Below are 25353 nucleotides of genomic sequence, written 5' to 3' on the forward strand. Positions count from 1 at the left end.
ACCTCTGAGGCAGCCCACTTGATACTGGCTGCAAATGAGACGATCTAGCTGGTTTTCTATCCACCTTACAGTCCATGCAATTTTAATCATGTTTATGTAATCATTTATTTACAATTATAGGATTACATACCGTTTTAACATAAAAATCCTGCTTGCTTCAATGTTCAGACAATACAAGGGGAAGAATTAAAAATTTATAACAAACAACTTGAAATTAATATTTTGGTATCTAGGATAATATTAGCATTTTCTTGAGTGTTAATAAGAACTAGTTACAGATTTAAAAAAAAAATCACCGAGTCTCTGTGATGTTATATTGATGCTGCTTCACAAGTATACTGTGTTTTGAAATAATGTGAAAAAGTCTTTCCAGTCCGTGATTGCAAGCTAGATATGAAGGGGACATTTTAAATAGTTTTACTACTAGATTACAAGTGTAAATTGCACAAGATAATTTTATTCATGCTATTTTAAAACAATTTTTTCACTGTGCATGCCTTTGCTTTGCAAATGTGTTTAATTCTTAATCATTTTGCCCATGTTATTTCTCTATTTCGTTCAAACCTAAATTAATTTATATCTAGAGGTGCATTGATACATCAGTCTGTACTTTATCAGCACCGATAAACAGAAAATTGGCATTATCGGCATTCGGTTCTTTTTGGCTGATATGGCCAATAATATCGCTGATTAAATGCCACGTACAAGTGCACAGCGACAGCATGCATGCAGCCAGGTACCCTGGAGAGCAGCGTCCTGGAGTGGAAGGAGAGAGGCCCCTACGGTGAGGGAGGGAACGGGGCAGGGTCAGAGGCAAATGCGGCACAGCAGGGGTGGGGTATGGGATGGAGCGGTGCATGGCTCGTTTGGTGGGGCACCTCTCGCTGCTGTGCACCCCAGGTGCAGACTTAACAGCTGGATGCTGGTCTCCAAGCTGCGTATCGGCAGTTGGAGTGGTATTGGCCAATATGGCTGGTCAGTAATCGGTTATCGGTATCAGCCCAAAAAATTTTTATCGGTGCATCCCCATTTGTATCTCATTCCTCCTTCATTTTGAAAATAAGTTGTTTTGAAAGTTTCCAGCTTTTGGAACAGGAATTTATTTATAAAATTGATTTAACAAATAAACTTTTTTTTTGGTTTTTTGTCCATTTTCAGAGCGCTGAGGCAGTAAAAAAGGCTAGAAGTTACTTGGAATTTGTGGAGGATTTTATTCAAGTTCCCAGAAATCTTGTTGGTATGTAATGCTGCTAAATATTTAAAACACTTGAAAACCTGGGGAAAGGAAGCCTGTTTAATCTGAATGCAAAAATTGTTGAGATCACAGTACTGGGCACTTGCTCCTTATGTCCAGAAACTGTCTAAACTTCAAAAACTATAAGTATTGGGGGCTTGTTATATTCTGATTATAACATCTCAAAGGACAGCTGAACCCAAACGTGGTCAAGCTATAAAACCTTTGAAAAAAATCTCATTTTGCAAAATTCAGCACTTTTTGGTATTTGGCAGCTGAATTATCCAAAGATCCATTGCCCCAAGGTGGCAGGAGCTCAGCAGTACTTTCTCTCAGCCGTAGGTTTAGGTAATTCATTCTGCTGAAGCATCAGACCTGGCAACTGGGCTCTCTATGCTATGCCTTTGCTTGTGTACAGGCAGGGATGGAGCTGGTGGCAAACGGAGAGGGGACAGTTCATTATACTGACCACAGAAATACGCCCAAGTTATGGTGGAAGGCAGTACCTATATATTGGTGCATAACTATGCTAGCTTAAGACGTCAACTGAAGATGACATCTTACCTAAATCTACTGCTTTAGAAGTGAGACTGTAACTGGTTCAGTTTGAATCAACTGGGTTTAAACTACATTTCAGAAGTACACTGATCATTAGTATTCGGGACTTCATTTGTATATCTCCTCTGATAGAAGGCATCTTGCAAAATACAGTGGCTATGCCACAAGGTACAAAACTATGGTGGTGGTGCCATACTAAGAGAGTAGAGTGCCACCTACCGAATTTCCAGTTTCAGTTATTACAACACATGGGTATTTGTGGGGGGTCTGTGGAAGTATTGACTAACACATGTTTGAACATAAATAATCTGACAAGATGACCATGCAAAGCTGTAGGATTGTAGACCTGTTTCTGAAAGGCATTTTTCCATTTAAAAGCAAAACTTGACATAAACCACTGAGGTATCTGAGCCATCAAGGGAAGAGAATAAAATTCTTAAGGCTCTTTTGCATCTTGTTTTCCTGGTATCATGTTATCATCTGATTTTGTTTTCCCTTTATGGAAGTTTCTGTAGTGCAAGATTGTATTTTTAGCCTTCCATATTCCTTTCCCTATACTTCAGATAGAAGTGTTTTGGGTGCACCTATCTGTATCAGTAACCAATGAGTAACTGCCATATAACTATAAAAGCATAGCTTCCATTAACTTTAGATTTGAGAAGACCAAAGCTTTCTGATTTAAAAAGATCGATGGTAGTCACTGGCTGAAGGTATAAAAGAGGTTTAAAAATATGTATTCTGCACATGGAGGATACTGTTTGTCTGCTTTCCAGAAAGGCCCAGCACACATCTAAAAATAAATATACCAATGTTGGCACATGTAACGTTATTGACGGACACTCAAAAGTAAAGTCATTTATACAGTCAAATGTATTGTGTGTCATGTATTTATTTGTACTGATTTATGCCATGTGCATGTGCCACAACCCTAATTTTTTGCAACTCCTAACTTAATGGTTCAGTCATAATGCTGTGACGCACAGCGTTTTTGTATTTAAGGATGTATTGACTCCAGCTGACCTATTCAGACTTGTGAAACAGAAACAAAATGGATACATTGCCATATGTCTGACTTTCACACTGCATAAATTAATGTTATGTTAGCTGGAAACAGGAGATCTGAAAACCTGCTAAAGAATCTAATTTTGATTAGAGAGCAAGTATTCAGTTCTTGGTAGTCATGTTAATTGGTTCATTCTTGTAACAGAGAGGCCAAAATAAGCATAGTGAATACCAGCTTCAAGTTTCAGGAAAGGTTGAATTTGAATCCCTGGATTCACGTTGCCCTTTGGATTACAACCCCAAATTAAAATAAAATGTTTGGGATGCACTTATCTTCCAGTTCAGATGCACCAAATAAAGAAAGAAGAGCTTACTCAGTGGTTTGTTTTTTTTTTTGCCACTGAATCCTAGCTCTGATTCTACTTTGTATTTAAACCTAATCCTAATTTGCATTTGCATTTAAGAACAACTGTTCTCTGCACAAATATGTCAGAAATAATTTGGAAAGTATAGGCTTGATTTCCCCCCCCCCCATACCTTGTTTATATTTTGCCCTCCTGCAAAATAGTGAAAAACTGATAGATTACAAGGCAATAGAAATCTGACTCGCAGAGCATTCATTTATTGTTGTGTTACTAGTACTGCTTTATTAGGTGTAACTTGGAGAAAATGAAGAGAAAGTATTAAAGAGAAAGTTCAGACCAGTGATTCAGAATTAATCTTTCTTGTCCACTAAAGGAAAAGTTATTGGGAAAAATGGAAAAGTGATTCAGGAGATAGTAGACAAGTCTGGAGTCGTCAGGGTGAGAATTGAAGGTGACAATGAAAACAAACTGCCCAGGGAAGATGTAAGTTCTTTCTTTCAACTCTTTAACCTTTCTTTTTAATATCACAATGCTGTATTTTTAATAAATAGTTTTGGAGCCAGCAAAGATTCCAAGCTACTCTATTAATATAGCTGAAACTTGCAGAGACTTGCATGATCCCTTGGGTTGGTATGGGATAGCTATTTCATGTATAGTTATATTGTTACTCACTATTGATCCTCTATTGTCCTGTATTTTAAAGCTGCCTTAATTATCCAATAGATGAATTCTCCTTTATAGAGGAATTTGTGAGTGGCATACAGCCACTGTAGCAGCTTGTATGCAGGCCATCCATGCAGTCGGCACAGCTAGGGGAAAACACTGTGGACTAGGCATTGCTGTGCCTCATCAGTCCTCTGTTGCTGTTTACTGGGGCTGTAGGCAGCAGGATGATCTTAGTTACTTGTCTCAATTCACCGAAGTGAAAACACCTTGAAGTCAGTTTAACCTCCTATTTTTTGACCTGTATCTAGTGGATCTTTAACACAGCCCAGGATTTGGGCTGCAGTCTTTAGATTAAGACATTTATTCATGTAACTTAAAAATCATTTGTGTAATGATTAACATTGAGGTCTTGCTAATTTTACCCTTCTTAAGGATGTGAGATTATGAAGTTTCATTTTTACAGGGAATGGTCCCGTTTGTATTTGTTGGCACTAAAGAAAGCATTGGAAATGTTCAGGTTCTTTTAGAATACCACATTGCCTACCTGAAGGTACGTATTTAATTTTTTGTTTTGGAAAAAGTTATTAGAAGAAATTATCTGTTTGTACATTTTGACTTAATTGGGAGATGCAGATGGTCAGTTCATGTCAGGATCAGGTTTTAAGGTTGTATGAGTTCCCTCAGCTCTCTCCCTTGCATGCACATTACATTGGCCTGTAATTACAAGAAATAAAATGTCATCTCCTACTTCACTATAGTGTGATAGAGGTGTGGGGCTGGAGATGCCCAATATTTTATGTTCAACCTAAATTTGTGCAAATCCTAACTTGATAGCTCAGTCTTAATGCTGCATGATACAAGACTATGCAGACTTGTGAAGTATAAAAAATGCGAATGCATTGCTACATGTCTGCATTTCCAATAAATTAATGTTTTATTAACTGGAAACCAGAGAGCTGAAAAATTGTTAAACAATCTAATAAAATAACTAGGAGAGAATTAATTCATCTGTTAACACGAGAACTTTAGAAGTGGCTCCTCTTAGGAAATCCTTCCAGAACTGTGAAGGAAATAATTCAGTTGGAAAGCACTGCTAAGTCCATTGAGGTGAGAGTGATTTCAAAATGGAGGAAAGCTCACCTCTTCCTTGTGTTTCACATGATTATTGGCCTTATGTGATTTTTATTTGTCATGATGTTGCAGGTATCAAACAATCTTTTATTATGGGTATTTTTTCAGATAGGAATGGGAATGTAGAGGTGGCTTGAACTCTTTCCAAGTGCAAGTCAGACAGCACTTTTACAGCCTAACAGTGTTCCTTGTTTCCAGATGAGGAGTGTGTTGACCCTGCAAAAACAGTCCTTAATTTTTTGAATGACAAGATGGTGGTTAAAGGCATAAAGTGTTGGGGTTTCCCACCTTTTGCCGAAATAATGATGATTCGTTTGGATCCAGCATCAGCATGGTATATGCATAATATCTCTTTCTCAATGTAGGAAGTAGAACAGTTAAGGATGGAGAGGCTTCAGATTGATGAACAACTGCGTCAGATTGGCATGGGTTTCAGACCTTCTTCCACCAGAGTTCCTGAAAAGGAAAAGGGCTACGCCACGGATGAAAGTACCCTCTCCTCTGTACAAGGCTCTAGGTCATATAGTGGAAGAGGGAGAGGTCGCAGAGGCCCAAATTATACATCAGGTTATGGTGAGTGTTTTTGTTCTGTGGAGCAGGTACAAAAACTTCTGTGTATGCAACAGATGTAGTCCTTTTTTGTTTTAAATGGTTTGCTTTTAGATTGGTTATGTATAGTATGGCACACAGCTGAGTAAATGCAGAATTTGGCTAATATTGTAGATGGGGACTGCTTAGTTATTAGCACAGCAGCTCAAATTAGCATGATTATGTTTACATTCCTGTTGCAAAGCATGTTTTAAATAGACTAAATGAAATTAAAACCCTGTGACTGAACTTTGCAAAGAAACCTGTCTTGCAAAAGCAGTCACATTCTTGTACTACCAGGTTGATGGATAAAAGCCTGTGTATCTCGCAGAAGCTCAGAAGAAAGCTCAAGTTACACAAAGGAAGCCATCTCTTGGGTGTCAGGTTTACATCCATGGTTTCTGTTGCAGCCAGAATAAAACAGATGAACAGTCTCTGGCCACATTTGTAATTACGTATGTAAAATCTCCAGAGGCTTAAGCAGAACAATTGTAAGTGGAGGTAACGGTGTTTTGCCTGAGTTCTTTTTTCCCATTCTCTTGGTTTGAAGCCTCCCTGTCCTTTCTCCTTTTTTGAGGTTCTTATATTGACTAGGTCAGTCTCCTAAGACTTCCCTGCAGTTCCCTTCATCTTAGGGAAGGGTCCTGAGGAACTCCAAAAATAATCACCCAATCTACTGTTTAGTTTCTGACTCATTGTGTATAAGCCTGGATGTCCTAGTTTGGCTCAGCAGGCTGCCTTTAGTGTGCTGCCCTCCTCCCCAACATTTTACAGTCCTAAAATGTTTCATGTAGTTTCAGTGGGAGAGCTGAATTGTCAACCTCTATTTTAAAAAAAGAAAAGGAAAATTGAATTGATTATACAGTGCTGTTGATTGAGACCAGCTGCCATGTCTCAACCAAGAATTGATTGCATTTTAGTTCTGGGTGACTGATCCATATATATATAATTAATGAGGCGTTTTGATCCTCCAGAATAAAAGGTTATATGAACAGTGGTTTATGTTAACTTTTTTTAATCTGGGTGATGCAATTAATAGAAGAATAGCTTCCAGAAAAGAGATTGCAGTTATTCAAAATTCCTGTTGTGACTGGGTTTAGATTTTGTTTGATTTCTGTTGATTGTTAAACTGAAATCTGACACTTAAACATTATAAAACTACCTTTTCAAAGGGTGGGACTGATTTTTTTTTTTTTTTTTTTTTCCAATTTAGTCCCAAGGCCCATGAATCCAGCGCTTCCTGTGCTAAAATCTGATGATTAGGGATCTCTGGAATTCATGTCAGAAGTGTGTGGTATGGTGGCTTTTTAATTTTGGAGTGTCCCCCCCCCCCCATGTGCCCACTTGCTGTCTACACCCGAGGGCCAGGCCACAGTTTTTTAAATGTGCGGCAGTTTTCACCTCCTGGCCATCTGGCATCAGTGTGGGGGGACGGGATGACGGGGGACTCCAAAATTAAAGGAGCTACCACCCTGCACTTCAAGCACAAATTATGGAGATCTGTACTGATGATTTATATACCTGTTGTTCTATACGAAAGAATGTTGTTTTCATTAAATGGATTGCTTTTATTAAATGGATTGCGCATCCTACTAAATATGGTGAATTGTGTAACTAAATCGGAAAATAAGTTGCATAGTCTGCAATATCTTGACATACTATATACAACACTTCAACTGGTACAACTTTGAAGGAGTAGCTCTATTTTAGTATCTGCAAATAGACAACATATCTTCATCTCTTCATGGCCGCAAATTGAAAGTTCATCTGTGTGTTTTTCCATGTTGTTTAAAGGTACGAACTCTGAGCTCTCTAATCCCTCTGAAACAGAGTCTGAGAGGAAAGATGAACTGAGTGACTGGTCATTGGCGGGAGAGGATGACAGGGAGAGCAGACAACAGCGTGACAGCAGAAGACGTCCTGGAGGAAGAGGACGCAGTGTTTCTGGGGGTCGTGGACGTGGTGGACCCCGGGCTGGCAAGTCCTCCATCAGCTCTGGTAGTGTTTAAAATGCATGTTGGGTTTAGTTTTGGTTATTGACACCTGGCTCCATTTCTTTGCCTTATTAACCAAATCATGAGTTGAAGATGTGTGTGTATATATCCAAATTAAACCAGGATGTATATGCCGAGCTGGCTATCAAAACTTGAGATTATTATAGTTGGATTTCAACACAGCCATGTCAGGATTTGCATCATGCTGTTGAAGAAGTTTAAGGATTTTTTTTTCTCGGCTCTCTTGCCTAAGCCCTTGCTCCTACTCCTACCACACTTAAATAATTGGGGAGGATGGGGAGGAGCTATTTTATGTGTGGTTTATGGTTATAAATCTTGAAGGGCACCAGCACGTAATTGCATCATTTATGGATGCATAGATGCAGACTAGAAAGGATGTAGTAGGGTGGAAATCCTCTCCAGTCTTTGAATACCATCAAGATCTATACATCTTCCTACAGTTAATGCAGAAGAAGCATGCTGGTTGGGGTTTGGTGTAAAAGGGGATGTTCAGAACGCTTTAGTGCAGGGGTGCTTAACCTCCAGCCCATGAGCCAAACGTAGCCTGTGGAGCCTTGGACCCTGACCCATAGAGCTCCCCACAGGTTGGAAATTCAGCGGCAGGGAACCAGTGGCAGTTAATACTGCCACCCTTCCCCACTGCCAAAAATCCACACCCTGTGGGCAGATCAGAGCTGGGCCACGACCCTGCTCCTGTATGGCAGGAACAGAGCCAGGCCACGTCCCCTTCCCTCAGCACAGCCAAGTTAGGGGCCCTGCCATGTTTCCTTCCCTGCAGGGTTTGACCACACTTCCTCCCCCTGTAGGCTGGACTGTTGTTAGGTTCTGGGCCCACCCACCCAAGGGGCCAGATTGGGGCTGGACCAAGCCCCCTTTAGCTGCTCAACTGGAGTGGGGCCAAGCTGCCCCCCTCTGTACAGCCAGACGGGGCCCACAGAGGAATTGGGCACTGCCCATCCAGCCAACTGGCCAAAAAGCTTGAGCACTGCTGCTTTAGTGCATATGGCCCCTAATACTGCCTCATGCTAGTCATTTCCTGTAAATTAGTTGCACAAATATTAATAGCAATAATGAATGAAAGGACTGTGTACAGGGCATGCAGAATACAGACTTGGCTTACAACTTTTTCTCTAATGGGGTTTGTTTTGCAGTGCTTTGTCTGAAGCCAGAATTTGGCCCTGCGGGCTTATAATTGCTACTTCAGTAGTGACTGATGAAGAAACTTGTAAAAAGATGTTTTTAATTATTACATCTGGGTCATATTGCATCCTGACATGATTTGCCTGCTGTGATGCTTAATGCATCTGGCTGGAATTTCAGAATAGTGAAAAGCCCAGGGAACCACTATGAAAACCACAATAGCTCTGCATTTAATGTGTTTCATAACTTTGCAAATGTTTATATTTTAAAATGTAGATAAAATCAGCGTCAGAGTTCAAAACATGTAACTTCAGTTAGTCTTAGACCTTTCTCATTTGATCATTTAGTGCTGAAAGATCCTGACAGCAACCCTTACAGCTTGCTTGATAACACAGAATCAGACCAGACTGTAGACACCGATGCCAGTGAATCTCATCACAGTGCTAACCGCCGCAGGCGATCACGCAGGCGAAGAACTGATGAAGATGCTGTTCTAATGGATGGAATGACAGAGTCTGACACTGCTTCTGTTAATGAGAATGGTTTAGGTATGTAATCATTTGGGTGGCTGAACCACAGAACAGATTACGTGAATCAGCCATGTAAGTGTTTTTTCTTAGGAGTGGAGAATCTGTGTTTGGTTAAAACAGTTAAGCAATGAATTATTCTAACTTTTTCCTCTTTCGGAGATGGAAAACTTCTGTATGCCATAAGAGATCCCTCTTGATTTTTCTCTCATCTTATACCTTGTTCATTATACGTATGGCTGAGAGAGACTTTCTGGGAAGTCTCTGCTTTGGTTCCCCTTTGTACTTGTCTGAGGTTGATTAGAGGAAAGGGGCACTCTTCATTTTCTTGGAACACCCTGCTACTTTTTTTAGCTCTTGGGTCTCAATTAGAAAAGCTCTTAAATAATCTTTTAAATCCATTTCTATTCACTTTGTGTTTAAATACTTTCCCTTAATCCCACTGGAAACAATGGGATTATTTTAGCATGTTTTCTTGAGTAGGGCTACTTCGTGGAAACTTGGGAGAACCCCAAGTCTAGGGACAGAAATGACACCGGTACAAGTGATTGGAAACCTGTCTAAATCTGTAACACAACAGAAGTTCAGTGTGCATACACTGCTTTCAAAATGGACAAAACTCATTTAAGATGAACCTGAATGAGTGTAGTATCAAACTTTTATCTGATTTAGGTTAAATTGGTTTATTGAACTTCTGTCCCAGATCCCTTCCAGATTCAAGTTGAACTCCCAGTCCCCCAGCATCCCAGGATGCTTTGTACCTCCCCTGCAAACCCCCCTTGCAGGGTGGGCAGGCTATCTTTGGCCCAAGCTGTCTGCTCCATCCGAGCAGGGAGACGTGCTCTAGCACTCCCCAGCTTCTGACCTGGGCCACTGCAAGCAGCTGGCTGCATTTTTTAAACTCAAAAGTGAATTTCTGTTCACTTGCTTTATTGGTTCAATCTACACAGCTTAGACTCAGCTGTGAAGGTTGAATTGATTCAGCCTCAGGCTGTTTGACTGTCTGTACTTAGCCCAACTGGGATCAGAAGTAAAGTAACCTATTGAAGAATTACCTATTTTAGGTGATAACAGGTAAATAAAGTTGTAATACCGATCAGTGACACAAGCCTAATGATCGACTCCTTTATATTCTAGGAAGAGTTTTTAATATTTGATTGATTATATGATCAGAATCCACATGGGCCTTGATTCAGTAAAGCAAACTTATTTGTGCTTAGAGTTAAGCATGTGTTTAGGTGTTTTATTACTGAATCAATACCAAACTGCGTAGGATTTTGCATAATCAATTTCGAATGCTTCCAATTCAAAATTCCATCTAGTTTCGTAATGTTTTATTTCATCTTCCATGCTAGCAAAAGTAAATCTAAATACCCCATCCTTAAACTGCTAAAGAAAAAAGTTTTCTCTTCAGAAATAGTTCATGGTAAACTTTGCAATTGCAGATGATAGTGACAAAAAACCCCAGCGACGCAATCGTAGCCGCAGGCGTCGCTTCAGGGGTCAGGCAGAAGATAGACAGCCAGGTAACCTGAGTGAAGCTTTGGGTAACTTCGGGTCACAAGCATGAAAGAATGTTATGTGTCTGCTGTTTATGTATATCTAGATACATATAGCTGCATTACAAAAATAAGGGTTACTGCATAACTAATAAGACTACTATCTACAAGACAAAGGCTATTCTTACCACAAGAGAACATGTTTAATTTATAACCTGTCTAATGAAACTAATTTGTATTGTCTTTAATTTTAATTTTCACTTGGAAGAAGACAGTTTGTTTCTGATCCAGCTGCCATTAAAGTCAGTGCCATTGACTTCAATGGTTTAGGATCAAGTCCATGTATGCAACTGGGTCATGTTCTGTATTTACCCATGCCTGTGCACCTGCACTTAGTGACATGACCAAATAGTTTCAAACAATTTTTCACTATTGGCTGTCTTTACTGGAAAGGCAGAAGACAGGGACTAGCAGTATAGACTCTGCAGTGCAAAGCAGTGTGACATGGTGTCTGCCTGCCTTACATGCCTGTATTAAGCAACGCCATCAGTCCCTCGCTTTTATGGGCATCATAAATCATCCATGTATTGAAATTTTAAATGAAATTGCATGTTTCCATTTTTTTAGTGTTGTGGCTTGATGCATTTCTTTTGTGTGTACTAACACTTCAAATATTGGAAAAGGCAATTCATCTTTATTAGACTACCTATTCTAGAAAACTCATCATTGCATATGATGCTATATACACAGGATCTCTTTATTAATGGATGCTTTTCAGACTGTTAAGCTCACAATTAGACCCAAGTTTGTTCTCATTTTACCTGTTTTTTAAGGATCAAGCTTTTTTTTTTTTTCTACACAACTTTTTCCCAAAACATATTGTACTGCTCTTTGGAACAAAGGCAGACAGCCCAGTACATCTGAGCAGTCCTCATTGCTTAGAAACAAGGACAAAACTTGTTTAAAATGAGATGTCTTTTATATTTATAAAAGGGAACTATAAACCCTAAGTATAAGATTTTTAATCATCCATAAAAATGCTATGAATAGCATATCCCTTCAACTGAATAAATGCTTTAACGCCCCCCATTGCCCCAAACTCCCCTGAAATCCTGTTTTCAATCAATTTGATTTCTCTCCCATCTTTCAGAATTTGAATAGGGTAGTTTGTTGCCACTATTGTTCAGAATGAACTTTAGTTCAAATAAATAATTTTAAATAAAACAAAGGGGAGGGAAGTAGCAGGTTTTGGCTAAGAAAGTAATAATGTAGTTTTATACTTTACTCATAGAATGCATATATATCTTACATCCCTCAAACAAGATATTCCTTGCTTTTAGAAAGCAAAATATAGAAAGACTTTTCCAGAGTCATGGCCCAGAGCTAGCTTTTCCATAAAGACCCTGTGCTACAAGATGGCAACCCTGTGGTGGGTACTTTGGACCCTGCCATATATTCTGCTTTGGGCCCTTTTTATCAGCTTTGTATCATTTTATCAAAATATCAAAATAGCTTGTCAAATGCTAGATATAATTACTTATTGATCATATTATTCAACACATAGCTGGCAAAATCTATATCTTCTTTTAGGTTCATCACTTGAACTGCAAGATCGGATAAAAAAAAATGGAATTTAGTTCAGGGAATCCCCATAAAAACAGATTTGAACACTACTTTCTTATTCAAACATCTGTTCTAGTAGTTTTTATATCCCCAGTATCCCAGTGGTGGGATACCCTTGTGTGAAATTTCATTACTGTTTAAATAGAGTGGTAGGTGCCCTCCTCGGTTTCCAGAAATTTTTTTTTTTTTACTGAAGTTTCACTGCCTCCAAGAGCTTGCCAGTCCAAAGTATCTTATCTGCTAATGAGACCCTCCTAGTAGAATGTTCTTTTCAGATTAACCTGTTGTGTGTTATCTCAGACTAGAAGTACTTTTGACCCTGGTAGTTTAAGGCTACATTCAGTATGCAGATGTGTGCTCAGCTACCACTGATACTAACAGAAGCTGAATGATGTCAGTGAAGGACAGAAGTTGATCCTTACTACAGAATTAATATTATACACAGAGATACTTATAAGCTTGAGTATCCAGAAGTATAAAGAGGGTTTCACAAAAAAGAGGTATTTCCTAACTACAGACCCTAAATAAAGCAGAGAATTGCCCCAAAATATAACAAATTAGGTTGCTTTAAAATGTTAGGTGATTTGAAAAACTATTTTTGATGTAACTTTTCTTTTCTTAAACAGTCACAGTAGCTGATTATATATCACGAGCTGAATCTCAGAGTAGACAGAGGAACTCCCCAAAAGAGATGCTGCCCAAAAACAAGAAAGAAATGGTAAGAGAAAAAGAAGAAACTTAATTGCTGCTCTGTGTGCCTTCTCCACTGTGCGAAGTTCGTGTTGGAATGCCCAGTCTCTCACCCTTACCTTGTGTAGACAGGCAGCTGTGTAACATGGCAAGTGAAGGTTGCTGAGGGTGTGTACCAGTTGATGTTCATCTCTTACTGCATTACAACAAACTTTCTTTTTAAAGCTTAATTCCCACACTTTACTACACCAAGTTTAACTTGCCCACCCCTATCACACTCAAAAGCACTCCATCAGTACTAATTACCTGGCTCCCCGGGGGGGGTGGGGAATGTTCCTGTTTATATAAAAATGGGAAATGGAGGTAGTTGCCCAAGCCTACAGGAGTTAAAGTGGATGGTACAAATCAGTGTTAACCCTCTGGCCTGTGGGCCAAATCCAGCCCACAGGGTTGCCCATGGGTTTGGCAATTTACAGGGCGGCAGTGGAAGCATCAATTTAAAGAGCTTCCAGAGCCATGGCATTTAATGTTGCCACTGCTCCCCCATTGTCCCATTTCCAGACCTGTGGGGAACCCTGAGGGTTAGATGATGTGCTCTGCTGCACCAGATCACACCAGCATGCCTTGTCACTCAGGAGCCAGATCTGGTGGGCAGGGTTGGGCTGGATTGCACCTTTACTCTGTGTGCCAACCCTGCCCTGGATCCGGCCTACGGGGCCATGAATTGGTCCACCACAGGTGCAGGTGGGAGATGGGCAAGCATTCCACCTTTCTACAGCAACAAGAGGGGGCATTCAGCGGTATTAAAAGTGGCAAAATCACAACTAACTACAGGGAACTTTTATACGGTAGAGACCCTTGCCATAAAGTATTGACAAGGTGAGGAATTTCACAGGATTTGAAAAGGAGTTTTATCTTTATAGGTAGACAATAAGAACATTCAGTTACTCTTGCTTTGGAAAGGATATGAAACCTCCAGGATCTTAAGTTAACCTTTCACATTACTGGAATTTAGAAGGAAACTTTCTAGGGGCTAGATTTTTCCCCATCATTTGCTTGCACCTTCTTTTTCTGGTACGGCTCCCTATTGGCGAGCGGTTACTGGATTAGAGAACTGCACTGGTTGGATACACTACAGCAGTTCCTATTAGGGAGCCTGTCCAAGCCAGAGATGGTAGAACTCCAGTCCTGGTTCAACTTGCAGTGAGTCTGTTGCACAGGGATCGCTCAGTCCGTCTCGTGAGTTCCCTATGCTGCTGTATCTAGTGCTTAAAAATGTTTTTTCTTTGAAAGGCAAAAGATGTGATTGAAGAACATGGCCCTTCTGAAAAGGCAATAAATGGACCAGCTGGGGCTTCTGGGGATGAACCTTCTAAACCGCAGCCTAATCCTGAAGAAACGAAAAGTACTGTACAAGAAGATGGAAATAATCAGGAAGAAGCAGTGCTGAATGGTGTTTCATAAACTGAAGTTCCTAGTTTACAGTTCTTTTACATTACATTTTACAATAGTGCTTGTATAAGCTTGCCAAAGATAGAATATGGATCGCCAGTCTTGACACCGCACTTTCAGTTCCTCCATTTTGGAATACAGAAAGGGGAGGGATCCTGAAGAAATCATATGTTAAACATACTTTGACACCTACTGTGTTATAAATATATCATCAGATGTGCCTTGAGATAGTATATGTAACATTTAAATAAACAAAAACTTGCTGGCTATAGGAAATGTTATTTTGTTTTCAAAATATGGCAGAGATGTGGGGGGATCCCTAACTTGATATTCTTTATGAAAGCATTAGCTGCTTTTGTTACATTTTTAATAATATGCAACCACTTCTTCACCTGAGGAATACTAGAAAGAAATGCAGTTTAAAATATTTTGCACTGAATTGTAATTTCTCCATTAGTTTAGTCTGGAAACTGGTCTGTTTTAATACATGTTTTTTAAATGCTGTATGTAGAAGAAAAATCTGCAGACCACTGGAATACATTTGTTAAATTCTCATTATCTGCAGGGATTTTGGCAGTGACATTGGCAGTGACTGTTCTACATTGAGGCTTTGTTTGATTTATTTATTAAACTGTACAGTATTTAAAAATCAAACATAGCTTTAGTTAACACTAAGCTGAATTAGTCATGTCCATAAAGACATAACCTTAACTACTGAAAAGATCAATTTCCAGAAAGTTTATTCTGTATAAACTACATATGTTAGTCCTCAGTAGAGTATTTTTATTTTTGTTTTGGTTGTTTGATGTGCAATATGTTTTTGTATGCCAGTAGTAAAAAAAAGAAAAAAAGAAACCCACAGAAAAAAAACAAAAAAAAAACAAAACAAAAAAAATAAACTTTGATCTTCCATCTGTTGACTGTTTTTCATCAGAAATATCTCAGGATTTTCAAAGAATTAATGCTGTAATTTGACAATTGACCTCAGCTCATTAGCTGGTTGAGCTGAACCTTTGGCTGCCTTGTAGGATTTGTCTACAGCAAATTAACATATTAAATTTGCCGTTTATACACTGGAGTCTTAAAGTGTTTAATGCACTTTAAATTTAGTTTTTATCTCAGTTCTTATTAAAAAAAACAAAACAAAACTTCAAACGGGGGAGGTGGTAAATCTCACTTCATTTTTTTTTTTTAAACATGCATGGGATTATTGACAGTTCACCTTTGTAGACATGTAATGAGGGTAAAAGTCTGGTACACTAATGGTAGTTCCTTTCAGGCTTGTAAGCAACATAGACATGGGCTAAAAAAGAAGGTTGGAGAAGTGAAGAAGTCATGGGGACATCACTTGAAAGGGGAGAAGAGGGATGCAGGACGAAACCAAAGCAGAGGTCTCCAAGAACAAAGTACAGCCTCATCCTCACCAAATCAGGTATGATGCTCTGAGCAGCAGGGGACAAATTATTTAACTTTTGCATTTGTTGTAGCTAGAAAAGAGCTGAAATAGGAAACGGAAGCGATAAAATTGCAACTTGGGTAGGTTTCAGTCAAAAAGACAGGCTGTTCTGGGGAAAGAACTGTCAAGATTTGACAGTTTGGACTCAGGAGGAAATTAAAACTTAAGTGAATCAGCTTTTTGAGCAACTCTTAGTCACTAAAAGGATTTTTGACAATGAGACCTCTAGGAAAAAGGGATCCTTGGTGAGGTGAGGGAGGAGTAGACAGGTAATGGCTGTCAAGTCAACTTATTCATTCTGTTGCTTTACTAGGGCTCATCTTTTAGACCTGCTAATTTTTAAAGTTTGTTTGTCTAGGCATTTCCTAGTTCAATTTAACTGCTGTATTATGGTGTTTCTGCTCCCGTTACCTCTGTTCTTTCTGTATTTTGTTAAATGTTCTAATGTCTGTTTTTCTATCTTTCATTAATCCTCCTTTCTTAAAAGAACAGACTTTCCGACTAGCAACTCTTCTGTTGTACTGCAACTGTGCATATAGAGAAGCACACAGGCAAAGTCCTACAGGCCCACAGAAAAGATGCAAAGTTACTCGGACTAGTCAAAACACAAGCATTTTTCAGTTAGTCTGGTCTACCGACTACACTATTCTTCCTACAAACAGTATATTGCATAAATGCTATAGGCCTGAGCAGCATTTGTACTACATTGGGAAGGCAGGTATAAATTTTGGGTAGGTGCAGAACTTATGAATATTTAAATTAAAAATAAAATCTTCATGTGTATGTGGCTCCTTGTAGCTTTGGCTAATTTATAACCTAACTCAAAGATTTAGAAGGCTTCTGCAACTAAATTCCCTGCTTTCTATCTCTTATTACAAATGGAAGTTGTACTTTTAAAATAAAAAGTACAAGGTAGAGCACTCAAGATAATTTCATAATAGGGTGATCTTATATTATTAGGATTTATAGTATAGGCTTGTTATATGAATTAAATAACGACAATCAGTGCAGGAATTAGTAAAAATATTTAGAGACAAGTGGCAAACAAAACACTGAGCGACTATGTCAGGTATTGCAAGTTAAGACACTTCTGTACATTCATTTCTCAATCACTTTTATTTGTTGAATTAAAAAAAACCATAAGCATTTCTAGATACTTTTTACTGTACAAATAAACCCCACTGCTGTTCTCCAAGAACAGGCTGTTTCAACCCTGCCTTTTCTTTCATTAGTATCATCTAGCTAACTTTGGCATAGTAAATCATAGCAGCATGAGTTTTAAACAAATGTTCCTGGGTAAACTGGAAATTAGCTCAACATGGCCTCAGGCTGTTTAGATCTCCTACACAAGAATAAGAATTAGCCAGATCAAATGACTGTATTTTCCCTCTCGTATAATGAGAAAGGCATTCAGTGGTAGACATGGGGTTAGAGTTTAGCAATGAACATATTACAGACTGTAAAGCACAGCCCCTCCCCACTCACAGTAACTATGTCTAAGCTTGAGGGTTAGGGAAGAAGTTCCCTGAATTCACTTCAAGTACCATTTGTATCAAATAAAAAAGATTGGCATCGCAGCCCTTCTGGGATCACTGATCAAAACACATGAACTAAACCACTGATTTAAAGCCAAATGTTCACATTCATTTTTTAGCTTGGCTATCCAGTAAATCTTTAGCTTCATTGATTTTGGCTGCCACATATGGAGAACCACCTAAAGGAAACAAAAGTATCTTGTGTCACAATCTGTTCTCCTTTACCACTTTATTGCCCACCTGAGACTCGGAGACTATAAAAAAAAAAAAAAAAAATCTTTAAACACTCTTAAACATTTCATGAGGTGCACTTACACCGAAGCAATAAAATACCTTGATGACTTTTCATAAGTGTAGCAATTCCAGAACAGTATCTTATGTAGACAAATACTCATATTTCTTGTTTAGCTTACTCCCCTCAACAGAAATTCTTCTCTGTGGTACATTTATTTTATCAAGCTGAACTGGTCATCACTGTGGTTGAGGGTGTGCAGCACTATCTTTTTTTTTTTTTTAAAATAGATATTACCACAGGAAATGCCAAGCATATGGGTCTTTGCCAGACCCAAGTTTCCTGTATTGGTTAAATATTTACATAGCCAATTAAACTATGCTGTAGTGTAACTGATTTTAGATGAAAGTATATCATCTTCCCAGTTGGGCAATCTATAACTGGAACAATATTCTGACCATAAGACATGGTGTCCTTTGGTCAGCATCCTTTGCTTTAGTCCCGAATTACAACAGGCAGTATTATGACATATGGAACATATTCACTGGAGTGGACACTGTGCCCAATAGAGAGCACCTGAATTTGCCTCTGTTAAAAGGTTTCTATGGAAATATGTCCTGAAGACCAGTTTTGAGGGCCAAGAAGCAGGGGGGGAACAAGGGAAGGGGAAGTTCTAAGGTCACTCTAAATGCCTCAACTTGACAAGTACTAATGCGCGTGACTTACTATATTGACTTCAATGAGTTGAACTGCTGTGCTTAACAGCAAATAACCTATATGCTTAAAGTTGGGCATCTGCTTACTGTATAGTATCTGTTCCCTTATGACACAATTGTCACTACAGCATAGTTTTTTGTTCTTGCTGACTGTTATAAAGGACCAGTTCTGCAGTCACAGATCATGGAGGATAACCACAGACCCTATGAGGAGTTCCACACACTACACCAGCTTTCATTTAAAAGTAAAGGGATTTTTTAGTCATTTGATGATGGATCAATTCAATGCTCTCACTTTATCTGCAAAAAAGATATAGCAAGTAACAAAAAAATTTGAGGTGGTTGAATGTATCTACTAATCTGCAAGTGTTAAAATGGGGAGAAAGGCTACCCTGAAATTAAGAGATTCAAGTCATTTGTTGCGCATAAACAATGTGTATACAAGTCCTATTTTTGTTTTATTGAGTTCCAAAGTTTCACCTAAAAATACACCAGAGAGAACACTAATTCTGCTTACCTTTATCTGGATGATTCAAAAGCATGATCCGTCTATGAGCTTCCCTTATTTTACTTTTATTGGCTGTAGGACTAGGTAAAAGGGAGAAAGAGACTTAAGTGAGCTACATCGAAGGAACTTTCCTGAAAATATTGCATAAGGGTCCTCAGAACTAGGAAACAATATTTTTATATAGTAACTGTTAAGAAATTTGAAAAGACTTTTCTCCTTCACATGCCCACTTTTTCCCTCTACTGGTGTTTAGGGTAACTGTTTCACCTCACAATTTTAGTTTATATGGCATCCTCAGTTTATTGATCGTAGCCAGTTTGCAGTGCAGATGTTTCCAAACAAACACAAACTTTTCATGGAAGTTCAGTGATGTAAGAAAAACCTTCATTCCAATAGGTAATTTTTACAGGACTTTAATGAGATGCAATTTTAGAGAGAGTTGCACTACAGTCCTTGACAGCAAGCTTTTCAAAACATAATTTTTAGGTGTTTGCACCCACAGTTTGTAGCAGCCTGTTTCTGTGACTCCCTCCATAAAATGTACCATCTTTCATTTTCCTTCTGTGTAGGCAATATTTATAGAGGGAAATGGGGAGCAGCCTTCGCTTCTCATATGTGAGAAAAATGAGGGTCCCATCTCTGATGGGGCATCTGTGTTCTACAGTATAAATAAGAAACAGTAAGTCTGTAAAATAAATAAATAAATAAACAAACAAAAAACACCCCAAAGGCATAATGCCTCTGGGAATACCAAGACATTTGGAGAGGAAACAGGAGCAAGTAAGGATCAAGTGCAAATTTTCAAAGCATCTTAGTGAGTTAGACCAGCAGTTCCTAGTCTGTGGTATGGGTACCACCTGTGGTATGCATTAACAGATTTATTATAATGACCTTATATGACAAATTTGCTGGTAGTAGGTAAGGTTGAACTGAAAAAATTGCTGGGGGTACTTAAGATCATATAACTTTAAATTGGTGGTGCACAGTTTGTCAGCGTTTGGGAACTGCTGACCTAGACCTCTAAAAATTCAACCATGTTTACTTTCCAAAAGCTCAGATGGTCGGCGTGTATATAGGTGCTTATCTGCCATTGCAAATTTAGGCTTTGGGGCCTTATAACTTAAATCCCAAGTTTCTTAGGCTTTGTAACATTGATCATTGCAGTGCCTAATATTTTGGCACCATGCTGTCTAAAGTCTCTGTGGTTTCAGTTCTTGGTCTTAAGTGTTCATGTGCAGAAAAATAGTTCTTCATGCATTTTTATTAAGACTGTTCACAAAAAAGATTTCTAACTGCTTTTTCAAGCAAGTTCAATGCAAAAAAAAAAGTGGTTGACTACTGCATTCCTAATTGGGAGTGGCTTTTAAAAAGAAAGGATTCCTCTGTGCAGCACAACAAATGCTACTAATATATGCAACATTAAACTTAGCAGACAATCTTGTGGACAGCACCAAGTAAAAACAGTTTCTGAATACATAAATTACATACATTGAGGGACCTACAACTCCAGCTGAAGTCAATGGGAGCTTGGAAGACCCTGTATTTTTCAAAGCCAGACACACATGACAATTGTAGTCCCCCTTGCATTCCACACTTTTTAAAGAAATGACTTTACCTCACTCCTAATATTAAAGCTGCTTCCCGTTTGGTCATTTTAGGATCAAATCCTCCTCTGTAATAACCGAAGGTCTGAAATGGTAAATATGTTAATAAGAAAATTCAGACAAATAATGTTAACTAAACCTTGTGGGAAGGGGGAGAGACAAAGTTGCTACTATTTCTATACTGACAGGGCTGTATGAAGTTTCACTGTTTAGTTTCGAAGCTGTTTTGAGCTTGAAGCAGCAAAATCAAAACTAAACAAAAAGCATCGAAACAGCTTCAAAACTAAATGAGGGCTCTCAAAACGTTTTGAGTGGCTCCACAGCCCCGTGTAGCTCAGCCTGGAGGGGAGTGCAGCCCTGGCTATCCCTGCCTCCTGCTGCCGGGCTGAGCTCCATGGGGCTGCAGAGGCAGGCAGAGCAGGGCTGGGCTGAGCTCTATGGAGCCTGGTGCCAGGCACGGGCTGTGCCCAGCACCAGTCCCAGGCGGCAGTGGTAGGCTCCTGTCATCTGATGTAGACCCAGGGGACTGCACCCCCAGGAGGAGTCACAAATTTTGCTTTCAAGACTTTGAGATGCAGTTTCTGAGAAACCTCTGCACCTATCTCCTTGAGACTTGGCAGGCTTTGTGCCCTCAGAAAGGGCTACCATCCCTGCAACTTGCATCGGAATCAGGCAAGAAATGACAGTATTTTAGGCATTTTCATGATTCCCCATTATAGCCTATGGGAGAAACGTCGAAACCAGTCAAAACATTTTCAATGAAATGGGACAGTGCTTCGGAATGGAACGAAATATTGTCCCTTCGAATTGGTGAAACAGCCATGGAAATGAAACAATGGTGTTTCGCAAAGCCCTACTGACAGCGCTTTCCAATCTAAAAGGGTACAATGGAGCTTCTTAACAACTGCTGTTATGAGATTCAAAGAAAGTTGAAGTTTGTTTTTTTTGACTGTGTGGTGGAAAATCTGTCCCGTTGCTGTTTGCAACTTGTTTCAGAATTAGTGAGATAAGTGACAGTTTCTCCGATTTTGGATGTATGCCTTCTGCACTCTCACTAATAATATAATAGTGGTATGGAGAAAAAGGATGTTCTGTATTTATACAAGAGCATTTTTAAACTAGGGAACAAATAAAGCTACTTACAAACAATAAGTAATAACAGTAAGTAATATATTGAGGGGAAAAAGGATTAAGGCACTTACAGATTTTGGCAGTGTCTGAATAGCTTCATTTACTTGTGGCTGCATTAGCTTCATAACTTTTAACACATAACGACCTTAAAGAAAGTGACTTCATATTGAACTCGACTAAAGCAGTATTTTAATGAAAACTTAGAATTTCAGTACAACAGTTTTACTTTTAGATTAGGATGAGTAACAAAACTATTTCTGATCTAAAAGATGAGAGTTTAACATTTTTCTGTAGTCTGTTCCTTTATGTACCCCAAAAAGACTTAAGTACTGTATTGGCTACTAAACTGATACGGTCTATTAAATCTGTGGTTGTCACCTACCATCCCACGTTTTAACTGGTAAGAAGGATCAAACAATTCTAGTCTATACTTGAAAAGGACCAGGCCTTAAGAGAAATATTCCCAGCTCCCCTTGTCCTGGTCTTCAAACAGGTTCCTAATCTTGCCCAACTCATCAGAACTCCCTGCTGCCCAAGCCTGCCTTAATGAAAGAAGACCTCTCAACTCATCTCTACTGTCACAATCAATACTCCCCACAACAAAGCCATGGAATCTATGGATCATACACACATCCTCGAATCTATAATCCACCTGACACTTGGTAATCCAGCGATTCCCAAAGGTTGTGTTGTGACAGGTTTGCCGTAAGATCCCTTTGTGAGGGGGTAAATGCTCTCCTTCCTGGTACAATGTAGGCCTGTGCGAAGTGGCAAGTAATCGCTTTGGATTCAGAGGGACAATGATTTGATTTGGAGATTCGAATCGCTGTTCCAATTCGATTTGGCTGAATCTAATCTGAAGATTCGGTGCTGCTTTGGAAACCTGGCCATAGACTAAACAGATAGATAGCAGTCCTCAAGATGCTGGACACAGTTGCCTCCTGCTGTTGTGGTGGGGGGAAGGGAGGGGGTGTAGGGGAGGAAGGGATTGGGGCTGGGACAACCTGGGGGGTCATGGGGGAGCATGGGATGTGACAGTGGTGGGAGTAGGGGCTCTGCCCTGGTGTCGTTTTGCCCCCTTCTGCCCAGAGCAAGCTGTACCTGCATTGTGCCCCCTCTGCCCTAGCTGGGCATGATGCAGGCACAGCTTGCTCTGGGCAGAAGGGGGCAAGCAGCAGCTGGGCAGAGCCCCCACTCCCACGCCGCAGCTTGTTCTAGCCAAGCCACTGCATTGTCATTGTTGTCTGTCCCCCCCCCGCCCCCGGAAACAGAGTTACCAGCTGGAGGCAGCTGTGTCCAGTGTGGTGAGGACTGCTACCTATTTAGTCTATGGCCAAATCTTTTTCAAATTGATTTGTAGGCTTTCGATTTGATTCAGACTTTTTAATTGGTCTCCCGATGTGATTCGGAGATTCGGAAGCCAAATCAGGCCCAATCTCCTCCAAATCAAATTGGCTACCAAAGCTTTGCAGTCCTACCAGCTACTGCAGGGCTGCTTTTCAGCAGACTGCAGCTTTCCCCTGCCCCCAGACAGCTCCTGTGACCTCCCACCCTCACAATCCCAGCAGCATACTCTGCTACTATAAAGGGGCAGATGCACGGGCAGATGCACAGACAGAACCACACTTTGTAACCTGGCTTATCCCTTCCACACTCCCCATGTTCTTGGGACTGGGGGAAGGGCCGCAGGGGTGGCCGCCATTGCATGAGGCCCTGCAGGAGCAGCCTCAGCAGCATGAGATACAGGCCGGGGGTCAGGATGGGACAGACAGTGGAAGGAGCAGTGTATGGGAGGGTAGGGTCCTGCCCCAACTGCCCTTAAATTGAACCATTGATCTAGCACCACAGATTACCCCCTCCAGATCTTTTCTGAATTTAGATCTAGCTTGGTGCTTTTCAGTCAGGGTGCTATGACATTCAAAGGAGTTATGGAGGGGTGCATGATGACTAAGAAGGTTGAGAACAACTGCTATAGGAACTAATCCTTTCCTTAAATATGTATTTGGTGTAATTTTGTAACAGTACATTTCAGCACCAGAATGACTTCCTCTGGCAGAGGAATAGAGTAGATAATGTGTTTAAAAAAAAAAAGAAAAAAAAAAGGTATTACACCCCTCCCCCTTTCTAGTTGTTAGAGTGAAGCAGATGCTGATTTTAGTTTAGATGAAAAGTGCACCCCAGGTATCAGAAGTTTGGGAAACACTGTGCTAATGTCTGTACCTCATAGATGATAATGACCCTCCTGAATAATCCAGATCTTCCACTATCAGGTTTTTGCTGCAGCTGTCTTGTCTATTGGCTACCTCATAAATTTCTCTTATCCTGTTTTTGGCATAAAATTCAGTGTGCGCGTGTGACATTCACACACTGAATTTTATGCAACTTTTTTCCACTTCCATCTGCTACTGAGCTCTACTATGCCTACTTCTCTCCCAGGGACCTGAGGAAGGATACTGTGATACCCAAAAGCTTGTCTATCCCAACCATACAGTTCGTCCAATAATAAATATTAACCCCACAGATTCATGCTGCTTGTGTATTTTACAGTTAATCATTATTGAAGCAAACTATGAAAAGTACAATCCAATATTAGTATTCGCACTAGACACAAACCTGCATATCCAGCAGCAGCTAGTGTCAGGCCAACTGCTATCATAGTAGTAGCCTGGGTCGGGGGGGAAAAGTAGTCATTAGAAATGGGGGAAAAATGGTAATCTCTAAAACCAGACTAATTAAAACATAGATCAAATGAATTTAAGCTTCACTAGAAGACCTTACACTTCAATCTTGTGGACTCTGCTGTTTACTTGAATATTAATGGAAACATTAAGCAGTAGTTTATAAAGTCCCTCTTCCTTCAGTTCAAACTACAGACAGAACAATTGCTGTTAACCTCAGGTATAAAAAGCTTCAGGAAATTCTCCCCATCTATAGAAATACACACTGCACTAAAAACATTAATGCACTTTGGCTGACTTTTTTTTAACGTTATTGGAACATTAGAGAAAAAAATTCCTGGAAATAAAACCTCTCCACCTCCACCTACTTTACATAATTTCTTTTATAGCTATTTATATTTTGCATACATTTAACTGTTTGCTGTTTCAAAGCTTTTTATAGCTTTATGTTGCATGCAGTCACAGCAGAACACTTCTGGATCCTATTTCCATTTCTCTCTCAGATTTACTGTATCACTTCAGGCGATTCATTTAAATCTTGTCTGCTTAAATTCTCCCACTTCTACTATGGGTGATATTTTATCTTCTTCACAAGCACTTTCATGCTTTTTATAAACATCAACTGAAACATGTTATGTTTCATAGATGCTACCAAGAACTGAATGTAACAGTTTAGTCTTGATTAGCCAATCCTCATCCCAGATATTCAGTAATTTTGAATAATGCAGCTTTTGGGGAACTGAACAACAAACAAGTGAAGATGCAATAGTGTGACAAGGAAAGGAGGCACTACTTCACTGTCAGGGCGGCTAGGATCTGGAACCAACTTCCAAGTGAAGTGGTGCTGGCTCCTACCCTGGGGGGCTTTAAGACAAGGCTTGATAATCACTTTGCTGGGGTCGTTTGACCCCAGTACTCTTCTTTCCTGCCATGGCAGGGGGTCGTTCTTGATGATCTGCTCAGGTCCCTTCCAACCCTACTTACCATGAAAGCCCATGTCCAG

General features: G+C 39.7%; 2 protein-coding genes across 4 annotated transcripts in view; one reads left to right on the forward strand and one right to left on the reverse strand.

Moving 5' to 3' along the window:
* The window catches only part of FXR1 (FMR1 autosomal homolog 1), a 45019-nt gene extending 29456 nt beyond the window's left edge, over positions 1-15563 (forward strand). Inside the window, exons 8-16 of one of the 3 annotated variants that reach the window (XM_019532774.1) lie at positions 1159-1237; positions 3533-3642; positions 4289-4375; positions 5322-5529; positions 7375-7542; positions 9047-9247; positions 10672-10752; positions 12975-13066; positions 14332-15563. In XM_019532774.1, coding sequence (XP_019388319.1) covers positions 1159-1237; positions 3533-3642; positions 4289-4375; positions 5322-5529; positions 7375-7542; positions 9047-9247; positions 10672-10752; positions 12975-13066; positions 14332-14502 — 1197 coding nt within the window. In that variant the 3' untranslated portion in view covers positions 14503-15563. Of the gene's footprint in view, positions 1-1158; positions 1238-3532; positions 3643-4288; positions 4376-5321; positions 5530-7338; positions 7543-9046; positions 9248-10671; positions 10753-12974; positions 13067-14331 lie in introns of all 3 variants that reach the window. The other 2 variants (XM_019532773.1, XM_019532775.1) reach the window with 2 other exon arrangements.
* Positions 15564-17043: 1480 nt separating this feature from the next.
* On the reverse strand, positions 17044-24559 carry DNAJC19 (DnaJ heat shock protein family (Hsp40) member C19). The gene is made up of 6 exons (XM_019532777.1): positions 24450-24559; positions 24286-24333; positions 21744-21817; positions 20553-20626; positions 18947-19017; positions 17044-17660 (listed from the first exon to the last, which is right to left on the reverse strand). Exons 2-6 carry the CDS (start codon positions 24326-24328, stop codon positions 17590-17592), a joined length of 333 nt encoding a protein of 110 aa, XP_019388322.1. The 5' UTR covers positions 24329-24333; positions 24450-24559; the 3' UTR covers positions 17044-17589.
* Between the last annotated feature and the right edge of the window lie 794 nt (positions 24560-25353).

Source organism: Crocodylus porosus, unplaced genomic scaffold (genome assembly GCF_001723895.1).
Source record: "Crocodylus porosus isolate Cpor-Errol unplaced genomic scaffold, CroPor_comp1, whole genome shotgun sequence".
Classification (NCBI taxonomy): Eukaryota; Metazoa; Chordata; order Crocodylia; family Crocodylidae; genus Crocodylus; species Crocodylus porosus.

What these genes read in the sequence shown, in the direction of transcription:
- DNAJC19 (XM_019532777.1), bottom strand. Translation starts at nt 24,328, where the DNA reads ATGATAGCAGTTGGCCTGACACTAGCTGCTGCTGGATATGCAG. An exon ending in AGCTGCTGCTGGATATGCAG is followed by an intron (nt 21,818 to 24,285) that starts GTTTGTGTCTAG and finishes ACTTTCTTTAAG; the next exon opens with GTCGTTATGTGTTAAAAGTT. An exon ending in TTCAGACACTGCCAAAATCT is followed by an intron (nt 20,627 to 21,743) that starts GTAAGTGCCTTA and finishes TTACCATTTCAG; the next exon opens with ACCTTCGGTTATTACAGAGG.